The 17995-nt window shown below is 39.9% G+C and overlaps 1 protein-coding gene across 1 annotated transcript in view; it reads left to right on the plus strand.

Moving 5' to 3' along the window:
* The window catches only part of CLCN4 (chloride voltage-gated channel 4), a 38448-nt gene extending 20914 nt beyond the window's left edge, over positions 1 to 17534 (plus strand). Inside the window, exons 8-12 of the mRNA XM_056861927.1 lie at positions 837 to 1382; positions 6466 to 6652; positions 7830 to 8228; positions 10832 to 11048; positions 17406 to 17534. Coding sequence (XP_056717905.1) covers positions 837 to 1382; positions 6466 to 6652; positions 7830 to 8228; positions 10832 to 11048; positions 17406 to 17496 — 1440 coding nt within the window. The 3' untranslated portion in view covers positions 17497 to 17534. The remainder of the gene's footprint in view (positions 1 to 836; positions 1383 to 6465; positions 6653 to 7829; positions 8229 to 10831; positions 11049 to 17405) is intronic.
* Positions 17535 to 17995: the final 461 nt, after the last annotated feature.

The following is a 17995-nucleotide window of genomic DNA, read 5'->3' on the forward strand; positions in this document are numbered from 1 at the left end:
CCCCCCCACATGGTTGCATTATTAAACCACACTCCTATTGTTTAATTAGGTATCACTTTTTTGTGAGGGCCTGTAACAGTATGTGAGTTAATTTCAGTTTATGAAAGCATGTGGTAGTAAAAATATGAAGGCTCTCTACCTATCCAGAATCCTGTATGGTCCCAACCCGAATGTTCTCCACATGGCTGTAACTGAATTGATAAAGACACAGGAAAGATATGATCACAAATCTTCTAGTGTCTCATCCTTTATGACCCTAAGAGTATGCACAAGCTATAAAGTTCCTCAGTTTATATACCCACTCAAGCAAAGACGCCCTAGGCAAGCCAATATTTCTGGGACCAATGATACAGGTCAACCTTACAAGAGTTATGGATTCCTTAAATAATGTACTGAGTCCTACAGCAAGGATAACTGAAATAATATGTGTTTGTTGCTATGGTCATTCTACTGAGCTTATAAATGCAAGGTACTTCTACACTCTTAGTGGGCTGGCTATACTACTTTGCTTTTGTGAGGCAATGGATGCTTCTTATTTACAAGAGACCAAACCCACTAGAAGTTTGCAAAGGAATGGCTCATCTTCTGCAATATGGTTGCAAAAAAATATCCAGGAATATATGAACATTAAAATAGTGCAGTTTTTTGCCATATCATTCTAATCTCAGAGTTTGAGAAAAATCATTTTATGGACTTGTAACAATACATCCTTTCCACATACTTGGCAAGGCAGTATCTCTGAAAGGCATTGAGATGGACATGGTTTAAATTGCATTGTAGCATAATAACCAATAGAAACACTGCAGATGTCATTAACAGTTTTCATTTGCTCTTAGGTGAGTTATTATTTTCCCCTGAAGACTCTTTGGAGATCATTTTTTGCAGCCCTTGTTGCAGCATTTACCCTGAGATCCATCAATCCATTTGGAAACAGCCGCCTTGTTCTTTTTTATGTTGAGTACCACACACCTTGGTACATGGCTGAACTTTTCCCCTTTATTCTACTCGGAGTTTTTGGGGGCCTATGGGGGACACTTTTCATCCGATGCAATATTGCATGGTGCCGAAGACGCAAAACCACCAGGCTTGGGAAGTACCCAGTCTTAGAAGTCATTGCAGTAACTGCCATCACTGCTATAATCGCCTATCCCAATCCGTACACCCGGAGGAGCACTAGCGAGCTCATCTCAGAGCTTTTCAATGACTGCGGGGCTCTAGAGTCTTCGCAACTCTGTGACTACATAAATGATCCTAATATGACTCGACCTGTGGATGATATTCCTGACAGACCAGCTGGTTTTGGAGTATACGCAGCTATGTGGCAGCTATCCCTGGCTCTGATATTTAAAATCATCATTACCATATTTACCTTTGGCATGAAGGTAAGCTGAATGAATTTTGTGTGTCTATATCATTTTGTTGCAAATTAGATTCTGGTTTGTGTGTGTGTGTTAAGTGCCGTCAAGTCGCTTCCGACTCATGTTGACCCTATGAATGAAAGTCCTCCAAAATGTCCTATCTTGGACAGCTTTGCTCAGATCTTGCAAATTGAAGGCTGTGGCTTCCTTTATTAAGTCAATCCATCTCTTGTTGGGTCTTCCTCTTTTCCTGCTGCCCTCAACTTTTCCTAGCATGACTGTCTTTTCCAGTGACTCTTGTCGTCTCATGATGTGACCAAAATATGACAGCCTCAGTTTAGTCATTTTAGCTTCTAGGGTCAGTTCAGGCTTGATTTGATCTATAACCCACTGATTTGTTTTTTTGGCAGTCCACGGAATCCATAACACTCTTCTCCAACGCCACATTTCAAAGGAATCTATTTTCTTCCTATCAGCTTTCTTCACTGTCCAGCTTTCACACCCATACATAGTAATAGGGAATACAATGGCATGAATTAATCTAGTCTTGGTGGCCAGTGACACATCCTTACACTTCTGGTTTAGTAACCCACAAAATCAAGAGCACAGCTGTCTTGACAGGAGACTGTGGTTTCTCCTACGAGCTACAGACAGTATGTTTTTACTTTCTCAGGGTGAGTCCTGCTGACAGAGGATCCTCTAGTGCTAGTGGAACGGTGCCCATTGTGTCCTGTAAACTTAGTGTGTTTAAAGGCAACTAAGATTTGACAGATAAGTCAAATTAGCTGGATTCTGCTGAAATCCTTTCAGTTGGGTTTTTAGAATCTGTAGAAGGAAGAGCCACCTGGTGCAGAGTGGTAAACTGCAGTAGCTCATGACCTGAGTTTGATCCAGGTGGAAGTCAGTTTCAGGTAGCCGGCGCAAGGTTGACTCAGCCTTCCATCCTTCTGAGGTTGGTAAAATGAGTACCCAGCTTGCTGGAGGTAAAGTGTAGATGACTGGGAAAGGCAATGGCAAACCACACCATAAACATAGTCTGCCTAGTAAACGTTGTGATGTGGCGTCACCCAATCTGTCAGTAATGACCCGTTGCTTGCACAGGGGACTACCTTTACCTTTAGAGGTAAGCACATTCTAATTGTCTTAAAAACAAATGTATAAATAAAAGCTTCTGGCAGTAGGCAATTCATGGCCATCAGCTATTGATCTTAAGTAAATGTTAGATGAGCCAATTCTTATTACTTGACAAAGAGAATAGGCAACTGTCAATGCAGGTTTTCTTGAACACTTACTACAGTTGCTTCACTGTTTTTTTTTGTCTCGCCTGGCACAATGCATTCTCATTTAATGTATCTTGGGTACATTAAATTCATTTGATATAGCTGTAGGGCCCTCAGACCATGGGGTGGAATTTTCTGTGAAGGCACAAGCCTTTCCCTCAATCCTTTTCTGTATGCATTTCTTTTGTGCAATTATTGAGCAAATTAATACAAAAAGCATTGTGGCTTCTCCATTTATTGTGTTGACGAAATTCTGGAGGTGGCAGTGGTCTAGTAAGGCTCAATTTCTTCCTCTTGTAGCCCCTAACAAAAACAGCTTAAGCCTTTCTGAAATCCTTGGAGTGAAAGAGCGCTTATGGGATGCTGACAGGAAGTGGAGCTGTTGTATTAATTGACCAGTCTTTAATGGCAGCCTAATCACTTTGTCTGTCAAGCCATTGGCAAAACTACAGTGGAAGGGTTTTAATTTTGTTCTGGAAGACACCCAAATATGAAAAGGTCTTGCCAGAATGTGAAATTGGACAAAACTACACTGAAAGCCTACGCCTAAGTTTCTGACAACAAATGAAGTCTCCAATATTTGGAGGGAATGTCTTGATGTGATTGACTGTGATTTTGTTTGCAGGGGTGATTTTGGGAGATTACTTTGTTTTTAGGCCAAGCTTTCATATCACCTTGGGTAAGTTTACAGAAAAGGTGTTAGAGATGCTCGAAGAGACCATGAGGAACATGGCAATATGGAATGTAACTGCCTCAGCTTTGTGGCTTTTATTTTCCATTGATCTTAGACACCAATCTGAAGTCCAAAGTACTGCAAATATCTGTTTCTCCAATTTAGGGCCAGGGGAATATTTTCAGATTCTCACTTCCTGGGTTCATCCTCAAAAACAATATATTGTGAACACTGTGTTCCTCTATAGCAGCCCCATGGGATCATTTCAAAAAATCATCTCATAAACATCTAATTTGTGGCATCATTTGGGATTTTTTTTTTTTCATAATCATGAAACATTGTGCTGGAATTGACCCTTAATAAACCAAAATATCCTATGTATTCTCATAACACCTCATTTAAACTTTCATGTTTGGCAGGATCATCCAAGCTCTCAGAATATGATGCATGCCCAAAATTCAGAGAATCTTAACATTTGAATTCAATGCATTAAATAATACAGGTTGCAGTGTTCAAGTATTCTTTTTGACTCTCCACATCTCTTGGCATATTATTGATTATTCCCGTTATTTGTTATATCATGTTTTTTTTGATGCAGAGATGGAATTTGTGCTGTATTTTTCAGGGTATTGCTAAGAATGTGTTGTTGTTTTTTTAAAGGTAATACTTAACTGTTTGTAAAGGCAAAAGATTCAAAGTCACAATAAGCTATGTAGGGAGTAGTAAAGGTGCTGCATGTACGGTTTTCAGGTCTCTTGCTATGGCAGGAGACCTCTTGCTGGCAACGTCCACTGCCCGCCACCACTCTGTCGACTGGCAGGAGTAAAATAAACAAAAAAAAAAATCACTGTTGGTACGATAGCATGCCTCTCTAGGAATCACTGGAAACTCTATCATAGAGTTTCCAGCGATTTCTAAAGAAGCATGGTGTCCCTCTTTGCCACCGGTGGGAGGTTTTTGGGGTGGACCCTGAGAAGGGTGGGGTTTGGAGGGAGGTGGGACTTCAATGCCGTAGAGTCCAACTCCCAAAGCGGCCATTTTCTCCAGGTGAACTGATCTCTGTCGGCTGGAGATCAGTTGTAATAGCAGGAGATCTCCAGCAAGTACCCGGAGGTTGGCAACGCTAACAAATAGAGTATGCGTGGACGTTCCCTAGAGTAGCACTGCAATAAGGAAGACGTGGCAGAATAGAACATCGGTGTGGAAACAGCCATAATCTATTTTGTCTGCCTTTTTGGTGCAGTAGATTTAAGGGGGTTTCACATGATCTGAGGATGCAGGGCAACAGTAAGTGCAGCTGAATTTTGTACTCTCTTGTTGCACTTCTGGTATAAAGACAGAACAAATACAATTTTTGAGGATGGCATACGATCCTCAGGTAATCGCCATGTGGAAGATATCTCAGTTTTCCTTTTGGACGTTACTTTGGAACTGTGAAAGACAAAGTATGACTCAAATTGCCCATCTACTAACTGATCTGGCCACAATGTCCTTGTAACAAATGAACCGTTCATTTTTGTACAGTCCAGGGAGACACATCACGCCTTCAGTTCTAATTTGTTTTTTTAAACTCTGGTGTGAAATTAATTCACCCCAGTCAGTAAGTCTTTTACCTCTGCAAGAGGGCTTTATTGTACAATATTCACTGTATATCTTGCCAAGGTGAGGGAAGCAAGTGGAACTGACTGATGTTTTCATTTTGCTTGCTTTCTAATATTGATTTACTGGACTGGTGACTTGATTGTACCTCAGGCAAACAAGGCAGTAAATCACAAAACCTCTCGACAAGCCAGGATTTAGGAATGAACTGCCTGATTTCACCTTGTTAACATTTTTATACTGCCTTTGACAAGTAATTCAAATCCAATCTAAATTATACAGAAAGTGTTTAGTAATAAAGTTGTGAAGTACCCTCGGTGACAGGGGTTCATTTTTAGATGTTTTAAAAATGATTGTATAGTCTTTTTTTAAAAAACCTGTGATACATATATCACTATCAGACTCTAAGGAAAAAGTTTGGTGGCATGCATATTTTGAGTCTTACAAAATAATACACCTTCAGGAGTGAATTAGCAGCTAGAAAGAAACTTGGAGTAAAGCCATTACTAAAATTATACTACAATAAAATACTTTTATGAAAATCTGAACTATTCCTTTTATATATTTTGGAAATGGTAAAAATTAAGTCTTCATTGCATATCACAAAAGAGCAAGGGGAGAAAAGTGAACCTTGAAGATCATTATGGCATCAACGTTTACATGCAGGGATGGAACTGTAGTGCTGCTAGGATGAATTTGTAATAATTTATGATGGGGGAAAAGCCACAAAGTAGTGATTTCCTCTGTCATTCTGATAATGTTTTGTGTGATAATTTGAGTCCTTACGGTTGTGAATTTATATTTAACCACATCCTGAGGGAACTTTTATATTTAACCACATCCTGAGGGAACTTTTTTAACCAATTTGATTGGCTAAGGACATGCTCAAAATAGTTTTTACTATAGAAAAATTACATGAAAAAGTAAACAAGCAATAACTTTTTTTTTGTAACCAAAGTCAATTATGCTTGTGAATCCAGCAGATCATTCAGATTTGAGTTTGGAAGTGTAGAAATGTGGTTGTAACATCGCTTGATGGTGAACAATGAAAGGTATGGTGTGGTTAGGGCAGCAGCTGGAAGCACAGAGGTACATGTAGCAGTCAGTGTGTTTCCAGTTCAGTATACCACATGATCCACTGTTGTGCCACATTTACTCCATTCCTTGGATAGTGACTCAGACCGGAAGGATTTACATCTGGCATTTTTAGGATTACCATATCTGAATGAAATGAATATCAGATTGACAAGGCCAGATTGTACCCAGAAATAGCCTGTTACTAGAAAACCCCCAAGGAAGATAGCAACTGAATACATAGTTCTGAAGGAATTGCCAAATCGATATGAAACTGAGTTCTGCCAGAAGTAAGCCTTCCCACACTTTAAATGGATCATTATATTAGTGAAAAGCAGTAATGAGCCTAAATAATTAAACAACGGTGTTTCGGATAATCAAACGATTCCTCAGTTGTCACATTTCAATGAAAATTTGACCTCACCTTCATATGCATAACTAAGTCCCCCTTGTGACATTTTCTTCTTCTTTGTTATTCGAGATCCCTTCAGGCCTCTTTATACCCAGTATGGCTGTGGGAGCTATAGCTGGTAGAATAGTTGGAATTGGAGTGGAGCAGCTGGCTTACCATCACCATGACTGGATCATCTTCAGAAACTGGTGTAGACCAGGAGCTGACTGTGTTACCCCAGGACTTTATGCTATGGTGGGAGCTGCAGCCTGTTTAGGTAAAATGTATAATTTTCATCATTGTTGCACGTTGTATCGTGATGCCTGTGGGAAAAATGGCACCCGCCTACACCTTTCCTGGTGCCTGCCAAGTGTTTTTTGAAAGTGGGCATGACCAGGTGGGGCTTTTGCCCAACAAGGCTTCCAGCTGGCCATTGGAGAGTTGATTGGCTGTGCAGATTTTTTAAAATGCTGCTGTGGGGGCAAGGATCTTCACTGTGTGACTGAAGGTAAGCCGTAGCAGGCATTTTGTGGCTGGCTCCGCCTCCTGTGACAGCCATTTTGTGGTGGTCATTTTGTGGCTTTGCCCACCATGCTGTGTCAGATTTCTAAAGGTGCCTGCATGCATCAGACACCCCTGTTGCATGATATGCAGGTACAACACACTGATAGTTTTTGAATTAATTATTTGTTGATACTAAAGCTAGGTTTACATGTTACTTTATGAAATGGTATTAACAACTACATGATTTTATCTTGTTGGTTTTGTTGGGAATACATATTGGATTTGAATGTGCCTTACAGAGAGAAATATGCTATTGGCTAAAACAAGGCCCTCAATCAAACCTAGACCTTAGTGTCTACTTGTAAATAACATACTGACATTTTTCTTCCAATTCCATCTGACTAGTTCTGTGTTGGTACATAATTTTCATATGCTGCTTTGGAATTTAGATTTAGGTAGTAATAGTAGGGGATAACACTATAGGTGTATTCAGAGGCCATTTATTCCCAAACGCAAAACTCCAACTTGTTATAGAGAAGGCAAATACCATGAACTGTTAGAATTTTGAAGTAACAGAAGCTAACTATGCATGTACCTGTATTTGGCCAAAAACTTAACATCTAAACATTCTGAGTTCTTGGCTCTTGTCTAACTTCAGACTCTATAGAATTTAGAAACATTTAGGATATATCTACAGGGATCAAGAATATATTTTGAATAAGTTAGGTTTATGCAAGAAGGCCCTTATTATCCTATCCATCCACACCAATGTCACACTGATCCCATGCGAGTGGCTCTTATTGTAAATTACTACTAAGTGTCATTATAATTGATGCTGAACTGAATAAGATAAAATTGTAGGCTTCTGGGAATGCAAGTAAATATATCAAGGATGGGAACCAGCTACACAACTAATTGAAAGTTTGAAAGATTTCTCTCTTTCTCTTCAGGTGGAGTTACAAGAATGACAGTCTCTCTTGTGGTGATCATGTTTGAGTTGACAGGAGGACTGGAGTACATTGTGCCTCTGATGGCAGCAGCAGTAACAAGCAAATGGGTAGCTGATGCCTTTGGGAAAGAAGGGATCTATGAGGCACACATTCACTTGAATGGGTATCCCTTTCTGGATGTGAAGGACGAATTTACTCACAGAACATTGGCCACAGATGTTATGAGGCCTAGGCGTGGAGAGCCTCCTCTCTCTGTCCTGTCACAAGACAGTATGACGGTGGAAGATGTGGAGACATTAATCAAAGAGACTGACTACAATGGCTTTCCAGTGGTGGTTTCTAAAGACTCAGAGCGTCTCATTGGCTTTGCACAGAGACGGGAATTAATTCTTGCAATCAGTGAGTGACAGCTCCATATTGTTTATGCATCTAAATGTGTGACTTCTTAAAGGACATTTTGTCAAGAACAGCAGATAAGAAGCAAATTGTGTGTGAATCAGGATCAAGAACTTACAGACAAAAAACTTAAACTAGCACATGGTCATTTCAAATCTCTCTCACTCTCATATTAAGGCTTTAGAGTATGACTGATTCTTTCAGGAATAACAGCACAGCATGTGTTTCCTGATGATATTTCTTTTTGTAGGAAGAGCAATGTTGTAATACTTGACAGTAACAAAAATTGTCTTTTGTTGATCTGAGAGGGAAGTCATTCTCAGTTTATACATTCTTCTTGCATTCCATCTTTTTCTTCATTATGTGCAGATTTTACCCTAGTTCAAATTAAATTACCTGTTTTCAACCAGATTAATATAAACTGTGGGAAATGTATGCACAGGCAAATATAGGCACAATCGAATTGGAACACAGGGCACATTTATCATAAGACAGCAGGACTGAAGGTAATAGTCCTATAAATTGCAGTAGAACTACAATAAGATGTGAACTCAAAGACAGCTGGAGCCTCGTAAAATGATGTTAGGCTTGGCTTTGACAGTCTTAATTTCACGATGTTGCAATAGAGTCAAGAAAATACATGATACAGCTGAGATGTGTTGGAAATCATTGGTTTTGGGGCAGGAAAAGTGAGAGAGGTTAATTCTCTGTAGTGGACAGAAATGAGCTCCACAAATTGACACATTTCAGTTGAAGGCCTCTTCTTAAGATTAGTAGCAACCTAAGTCAGTAAAAAAGAAAGGGAACTAAGAGGTAGCTAGGATTTGTTTTGAACACAAGATATTTTTAGATTGTCTACATTCTTGAACTTTCAGCATGTACTTGTGACACAGAAGAAAAATCAAGGGTAGTACGAAGGGCATCAGCCTCTTTTGGTACATCCTTCAACAATCACTGTCCAGAAGATTGCTAGGCACTGTTATTAGACTGAGTTCACAATAATAACTTTAATATAAGTTTCAGGATACAGCTTATTTGGGAGAACCTTTCAGAAGCCAAATAAGCATTGCTGACAAAATGGAAAATGAACTTATTTAGTTGAACCCTTAGGAACTCTGGTATTTTATCATAAACACGACTACTTAACAGTCAATGCCTAACAAGACATACTTTAGATAAAGGTGGGAACTAATTTTATCTATATAACACACACCTTCTCTGTGAACAGCAGGTTAGTGTCTGCATAGATTTTAGCTTTCTGTGCTGAAATACTTTCCCACTGTGTCCTGGATCCTACACTTTCCTTCCATTTCTTCAGCTTAGTTCTCAACTACACAGGCTGAATGCTGTTATGGAGCACATTCCTCCTGTGCTAGGCACTTTCTACTCATGCAAGATGTTGCATTTAGCATGTATGGGAAGCATCTAGGACTGCACAAGCAGAAGGGTCCAAGTATTACCTACTCTTTCCTATATATTCTTGATGTCATAACCCATAAATTCATCAGTTAAGATTACCTGCTTAAGTAAGAAAATCAAGAATGATTGTAAACTAACTGCCTGATCCAGAATTCATAGGTCGTGAGAGTCAGGTATGGGAGCTATGCCTTAGGCTAATCCAAGGTCAGTTTCAGTTCATGGTGTGGGGAAAATTCCTTCCTCTTCACAAACACATACCGCTTTAATTACTCAGCATTTGACAACTGTCATCCATAAACAGTTCCATTAAAAGTATTGGGCTTGGGTATAGGGTTGCCAGGCCACAGGTTTGAGGGATCTGGGCTGGCCCATATTACTTCCAGTAAAAACAATAGAAATGACAGAGGGTAGCTCTAGGAACTACCAGAAAAACTATGGTGAAACCATAGAGGTTTTGGTGATACCTACAGCTACCCTTTGTCAGTTCTGGTAATAACTTCTGGTGTTGTGAGTTTTTAATCAATCAATCAATCAATATTTATTACAATCAAAATATCAGTCAACATGAGTTTACCAGTTTAAAAAAAAACATTTTTCTCCTTCCACCACTGGGAGTGGTGGCAGCAGGCAATAGGATCTGATGCAGGAAATCCTCTTCCCCCACTAGGGGCTTGGTAGCCTTGTTTGGGTAAGATAAACATTTTAGCAGTGGTAGTTAATCTTCAGCCCTGACCTGGATGGCCCAGGCTAGCCTAATCTCGTCAGATCTCAGAAGCTAAGCAGAGTCAGCCCTGGTTAGTATTTGGATGGGAGACCATCAAGGAATACCAGGGTTGCTGTGCAGAGGAAGGCACTGCCAAACCACCTCTGATAGTCTCTTGCCTTGAGAACCCCATAAGGGGTCGCCATAAGTTGGCTGCGACTTGACGGCACTTTACACACACACACACAGTTAATCTTGATGGCTTTATTCACACAATGCAAGTGAGCAGTTGATTCTACAGTGAGTAAGTTACCGGTGAGTTATGAGTATAAGAAACATTGTCTTGTAACTCCACATTGAAATCTCTCTAAAATTTGGGATTTTTTTCCAATTTTATCACTTTAAAGAGGTGCCAAAATTATAACTTTTTCTCTTTTAACTTCAGTTCTTTGTGTGTGTTTTGTCTTAATTCCTTGTCAAACAGAGAATGCAAGGCAGCGCCAGGATGGGGTAGTCAGCAATTCCATCCTGTACTTCACTGAAGACCCTCCAGAACTTCCTGCAAATAGCCCGCATCCATTGAAGCTCCGTCGCATTCTTAATCTGAGTCCGTTCACTGTCACGGATCACACACCAATGGAAACAGTGGTAGACATCTTCCGAAAACTTGGCCTCCGACAGTGTCTTGTCACTCGCAGTGGGTATGGATTCATATATATATATATATATATATGGGCTTGTAGTTAGAATGGTGACATGGCAGGAGAGGCTGATTGTGTGTGCTCATTGGATAAGTTAGATTTTCATGATTTGTCCAAGAATTCCTTGAGCACTGGAGCACTTCCAACAAACTTTTCCCACTGGATTTCTACCAATTTCTAATTGAAAATACTATTTTTGTTGAAAAATAATTAATTGTCTGAATCAATATTCTAGAGAATGGAAAAACAAATCTGGAGTACCGGTATTTTAATTTTTACATTGGTGTGGTGGGAGTCAAAGGGCGAAAACGCATGGTTGCTTTATCTTCCTTTAATCCCTGTTTTAGCCAGGATCGAATGCACATTAGGCGAAACACATGCATTCAGTCCTGGCTGAATCCTGGCTGAAACAGGGATTAAAGGAGGATAAAGTGACCATGCGTTTTCAAGGTACCAGTAAGACTTCAGATACACACATGAACACACATGAAACTGCTTTGAATCAGACCGCTGGTCCATCAAGGTCAGTATTGTCTACTCAGACTGGCAGAAGCTCTCCAGGTTCTCAGGGAGAGGACTTTCACGTCACCAACTGCATGGTCCTTTAAACTGGAGATGACAGGAGTTGAACCTGGGACCTTCTGCATGCAAAACAGAGGCTCTTTCACTGAGCCACGGCCCTTCTTCTTTCTTCCTTTCCTTAGCTGTTGATCTCAGGGTTAGGACAGATTTGTGTGAAAATTTAAAGGATTTTTTCCCTTATGGTGAGTTCCTCATGCAGACAGGCAAGTGTCCAAAGGTATTGAATAGGCTTACTTCTGATAATGTGCCTCAAGGTATAAGGCGTGATCCAGCCAAATGTAAATTCTTTTATTTCTAATTAAATGAGGCAGGTTTAAACACCTAGTTTAATCTTTTCCGGTGAAATCCTTGAGAATGAAATTCTTAATTTTGGCTACCTCGTGCCAATTAAGTTGGCAAAAGGGTGTGTCTTGGCGCAGTATTGAGATGAGCAAACAGACAGAAATGAACCCAGTTTTACATCAAATAATCTTGTTTTAAAAAGAGCAAGAAGGAGAGGTAGATTAGAATACAGAGGAAGCAAAGACATATACAATTGGGTTGGATATTATTACTTGTTCTACTAGTGGCAGAACTTTCCTTCAGCATGAGGAGTCTTGCCCAGGCGGAACAGGTGTGTTCTGCTTGAGAGCTGAACCACTAGTTCCATAGAGCCATAGGATCCAGCCCTTTTCTAAAAGTGGAGGAAAGGGCAATGCTAAATGCTGTATCATCATATAATACATATGTTAGAAAAGTATTTATTGTATATAGTTTAATCCTTATGAAGGAAAATATGGACAAACTGTTAGAACTATATCTATTAAGTAAAACAGATTGGCTGCAATTAGGGTTGCCAGGTCCCCCCTGGCCACCAGCGGGGGATGGGGGAATAGGGCTGCCAGATCCAGGTTGGGAAACTCCTGGAGATTTGGAGATGGAGCCTGGGGAGGACAGGGATCTCAGTGGGGTACAATCCCATAGGGTCCACCCTCCAAAGCATCCATTTTCTCCAGGACAACTGATCTTTGTAATCTGGAGATAAGTTGTAATTTCAGGGGTTCCCCAGGTCCCACCTGGAGGCTGGCATCCCTTCCCTGCAATTGAATGGTAGTCCATATATTATAGTGTTTGTGGCCTTAATGGGGGTAGAGCAGTGGGCAGGTGTGTGATGTTTCAATAGGCATAGTTTATTTTGTTGCTGATATTTAGAAATGTGTCCTATTAGAGACTGTAGTCAGTCGCTGGGTATACTAGACCCTTTGATACTGAAAAGAGCAGAGTAGGAGGGAGAAAGAAAGATGGAGGAAAAAGGAGAGTAGGGGGTTGCAAGAAGGACTGAAGAATAAAACCTTTTGTTAAGAATCCTGCCTTGTGTCATTTCCTTGCCTGCACTAATCTACACAACAAGACATTCCTTCCATCCATTGAAGAACTGTAAAATGGATTCTTAGCACCTCAGCCTAAAACTGCAAAGCCCCAAGAGGGGCAGTCCTGCTTCCCACTGCTGCTGTGAGGGTCTGGGGTCCTGACTCATGGTTTCAGCAGCTCCCCCCCCCAAACAGGCTGTATCTGGCAAGCATTATTGAACACAAAAGACTTCTCAGCAAATATTCATAGAATCGAGTTACACCATGTGTGGTTATCAGTGGAGCTGGTGGGATGGGATGAGACAAGTTTGCTTGAATATTCATTTTGTGATTCTCGTTTAAGGTATGCATTACTATGTGGGGGGGGGTATGCATAAGACCATTAAACCCTAAAATTACCTAACTGCTGTGATAGTTTGGAGGTCCCTGCCCACAGATTCTTTGAAGTACATGACAGGAAGTACTGCATCATGGAAGAAACTATGCTGGAACATTTGAACTAGGGCTGACAAATTCACTAGAGCCTTTGAAATGTTTTCCTTTTCAAGCTCATGACTGTGCATGCACATCCTTGCTCTTTATCATCTTGACAGCAACCTTCTCTACACACATAATTAAACTGAAGGTGAAGTGGTTGCCAAATATGTGTTAATTTTAATCTAGTAGAGAAGCTGAATTTTGCAGCTAGGGAGGAGTGCCAACACGATGTCATTGTTAGCAAATGTTTTGCTTTTGTTTTGAGCTTCTAGCCAGATTTAAACGTGTCTAAAAGTGTTTATGAAAATCCTGAAGCAAATGACTCATGAAGAGAACTATTACCCTAAGATTTATTTTTATTTTTCTGAAATAAAAAGTGCCTGTGACTTGGGAGTCTGTAAGAAGGCAAGGAATTTAATAAGAGTCAGAAGCTAACTCAAGGGCAACTGTGACCTTGTGAGTAATGCAGAACATGTCCCTCAGTAGCTCAAATTAGATTCTTAACAGTCTGAAGCTACAGTGTAGGCCAAGGTTCAGTGATGGAGCCCCTGATGTTCCACGTTATGAAGGACATTTTCAAGCTTGGGTGCTTTGGGTGCTCATTTCACAGTTGAACTGGATGGTGTTAAATAGGAAGTGATTTCTAAACCCAATAGTGTGTACTTTTCTGACATTAAGGACACTTTCTGGTGATTCATCACCCTAAAATGCCAGATTCTTTCCCTTTAGTAAATCAGAGATGAAGCCAGGGACTAGTCTGAAATAGTTGCGTCACATACATGGAGAAACCGCACGGTAATTCTTAATGCATTTGCTCTAGAATGTATTTCATTTGAAACCCTATTCTAGCATGTCTTCTGAATATTCTGAAAACCCAGTTTAAGAATAGCGACCAAGCATCAATGTTTGGAAAAATTATTTGATTGAAATGAGTTCTAGTGAGTTAAGAAAGACAGTATAACTTGATGGTGTTACCCAAAAACTATATATTTAATTACTGTATCTATGTCAGTGCTGATTCCAGGTTTTTGTGGGTCTTGGGCAACCGAGTATATCAGAGCCCCCTTTTCCCTTTGGTACAGCCCCTTTCTCCTTTAACCATACCCCTTCCATTTGGCTTTACCCTTCTTTAACCACTCCCTCTTCCATTTCAATTTGCTTACTCTGGTAAAGAGAAATCATACCAAATTTTGCTTCTTAATTACCATTTATTACTTGGTATAAAACCAGAAGGAAGAAATGTCATGATTTCTCTGGAATTATATTCAATAAAATTGGCATCGTTTGTGTAAAAGCAATAAAAACGTTGTTCTGGAGGAGCTTTCTCAGGGTCTGCAGAAAGATTTCTCCGCTCTCACCACTGGATGTGAGGAGGCCGGTTCACGTCTCTCTAAAACACTTAAGAAGCTGAAGAATCCCAACACTGCTGAAAACTTTCATTTGGAACCATCCAGTAGAAGGAAGGGAACTTAATTTTAAAGGAGCCATAACTTAACTAATACAAGAAAAAAAAACACCTTTATTTTCAATATTGAGAAATGCATCACTCCAAATGCAAAGGGTGCTCAAATCCGTCTACAATTAAAAGAAGATAATACAAATCAATTTTTAAAACAGTACGTGTGTATAAAATTAACAACTTCTTTGAGGCAATGAATTTAATCTTCCAATAAATGCCAACAAATACCACAAATGAATTTGTTAATTGTTGGTTTTATACATACATACTGTTTTTAAAATTGATTTGTATTATCTTCTTTTCATTGTTGACTGCCTTGAGCACCCTAATTGGGTACAAAGAAGGCTAAGTATATTTTTGCCTGCATCATTATGATGAAGATGTGTACCATGAGTAAGCTCCTTAATGCAACAAATAATTGTGGCAACTGCAGGAAAACAGATTTGACAGAATCAAGGCAAGCACTCCAATGTATCTGAGACAGGATTTTCAGGGTCAGCTGTGGCAAATCCTGTAAGGCTATTTCCCAGCATTTTGTTCCTCCTGGGGGAAAAAAAACTTATAAGTGAGAAATAATATTCCAAAACATTCCTTTGTCCAGTCTGGACTGTCTGTAACATGCACCAGTTGTGGTGAGAGCAATGTACCCAGAACACCTGAAGATTTTTCCCCCTAGACCAATGGCTTGCCCTTCTTTGGCTATATTATAGCATTGGCCACAGATATTAGTCACCAGCAACCATACTTTTCTATCACCCTGTTCAACACAATGCTTGCAAAACTTTTCCTGTTTATTCTGTGACATGTGGAAATTCCCCAAAAAATTTCCTTGATGTTTACTGATTTGCTGTTAACGAAGAGTGTATGTGATCGGAGTGGGCAAATTGTCCCTTACCTCCTTGGTGAGAACTTAGCAGATCCTTGCTTTCTCAAAGAATCAAACACCAAAAAGTAATAGAGTGGTGTAGTGATTAAGAGCTGTGGCTCGGAGTAGTGGACTCTGATCTGGAGAACTGGGTTTGATTCCCCACTCCTCCACATGAGCAGCGGACGCTAATCTGGTAAACTGGATTTGTTTCCCCCCTCCTACACATGAAGCCAGCTGGGTGACCTTGGGCTAGTCACACTCTCTCAGTCCCACCTACCTCACAGGGTGTCTGCTGTGGGGAGGGGAAGGAAAGGTGATTGTAAGCCGGCTTGGTTCTTCCTTAAGTGCTAGAGAAAGTCAGCATATAAAAACCAACTCTTCACCTCATTCTCCTCCTTCCTCTCCTCCTCCTCCTCCTCCTCCATGTTCTCCTTCTCCTCCACTGTGGTCTGAAGTTTGCAAGTTTTGAGAAAAGAAAAACCATTCTTTCACAGTAGAGGTGAGCCTCTGCATCTGCCTCACCTCAGCCAATGCTGATGCTGGCTCTGATCTCCACCTTTTATTTATTTATTTATGTATTTATTTATTTATTTATTTATTTATGATTAAACAGGATTTGGTCATTCTTTGGGGGAACTGCAGGTCTCATTGCTTTAAAAATAGGTAATTTGGTTCTTGTTGGTGATTTGGCAAATAACCTACAAAGTGACAATATTTGTAACTGTAGCTGCTATAAATTATGGTAAATTATCCGCATGCTTTTGCAGTCAGAGTGCATTTATATGACTTTAGATAATTCACAGACAAGCGTTTTATTTACGGTTTTATTACTGGTAACAAGCTGTTTGAATTTCATCATTAATGAATTTCATCATTAATCATTTCAACCATAGGTCATGCTAACACTCAGGGGGAAAATATAGCAGTGTAAAGAATGTTTGTATAAAAGTGCTTGAGTCGAAGGAGCCTTGAGAAATCCCATCCTTGGTAGTTTAGGGATCCTTTGTAGCTTAGGGATTCTTTGTTGTTTAGGGATTGTAGCCTGTGGGTATGTAATTCATTTGCCTTTGAGAAATATTTTGAAGATGGACCTATTCATAATCAGGTCACATCTCATAGGTCTATGTCTGAAACTTTCCTGATACTTTTGACTATGAGGGTCGCCGTACACTCTGGCTTGGATTGTGCTGAGTCTGTTTTGGCCTGGCGTTCCCAAACTGTTCTTGCAAATGTATTCTGTGAGAGGATGTCATATGGGGACATGTTCTTGCCTGTCCAACAACTGAGCGCACTCAGGAATGCAGTTTGAAGGAGTTTAGCAGTTTTATCTTTTTGCCAAAGAATGAAAAACATAATGAAAACACTATACTTGTAATAAGTATTATAGCCTTTGGAGTGGTAAATTTTAAAAAGTAACCTATATGTTCATTAGTGGAAACTGTGACCTTTCTAAAGTTCCTTTGTCTTGGTTATAAGAGAAGGGGGAAAGTATTTTTTTTTAAATAGCTCTGCTCTGTTTAGCAAAGTTCTTAAAGAACATGCCTGAAGCAGAAACTTGAAAAATGGATGACAAACTCATGATCAATGACCTTTCAATTTCTCCCCCTTTTCTTTTTCTCTAGGAGGCTTCTGGGCATCATAACAAAAAAGGATGTGTTAAGACATATGGCTCAAATGGCAAATCAAGACCCTGAATCCATCATGTTTAACTAGTCTGGTTCCAGAGGACAGGGTCGGAATCTGAATTTTTAAAGGACCTTTACTGGAGAGTTTTGTACAGCACTTAGTTTTTTGTTAAAATGAGATTTAAATACATAAAAGCTTGTCGAGGACATAACCAAAGGAAAATTGTGGCAGATAGAGTTGAATACAGCACTTACTATTAAGTTGGGCAGAGACTTCGACAGCTGTGTACAGCTGCAGATATTAATCTGGTTTTTCTGACTGAAGACTGCTACTCTTACAACATGGGTGAGTTTCCCACCTTACCAGTGGTCACCTTGTGATTTGGGAACACAGTGAGTTTTCCTGTTCTACTATAAGTCATTAGAAGGATAGGAAAATTCACTGTGTGGTGAGAATTGTATGTTGCCTGTGCTGGGAGAGTTAACTGTTTGGCTGGTGCATGCATAGGTGTGATGTGGTTTGTTTGGGCACAGACACATGGAAAAACACCATCAACTTGATAGGGAGATGTGGAAAAACACCAAAT

This window comes from Euleptes europaea, chromosome 16, assembly GCF_029931775.1.
Source record: "Euleptes europaea isolate rEulEur1 chromosome 16, rEulEur1.hap1, whole genome shotgun sequence".
NCBI lineage: Eukaryota > Metazoa > Chordata > Lepidosauria > Squamata > Sphaerodactylidae > Euleptes > Euleptes europaea.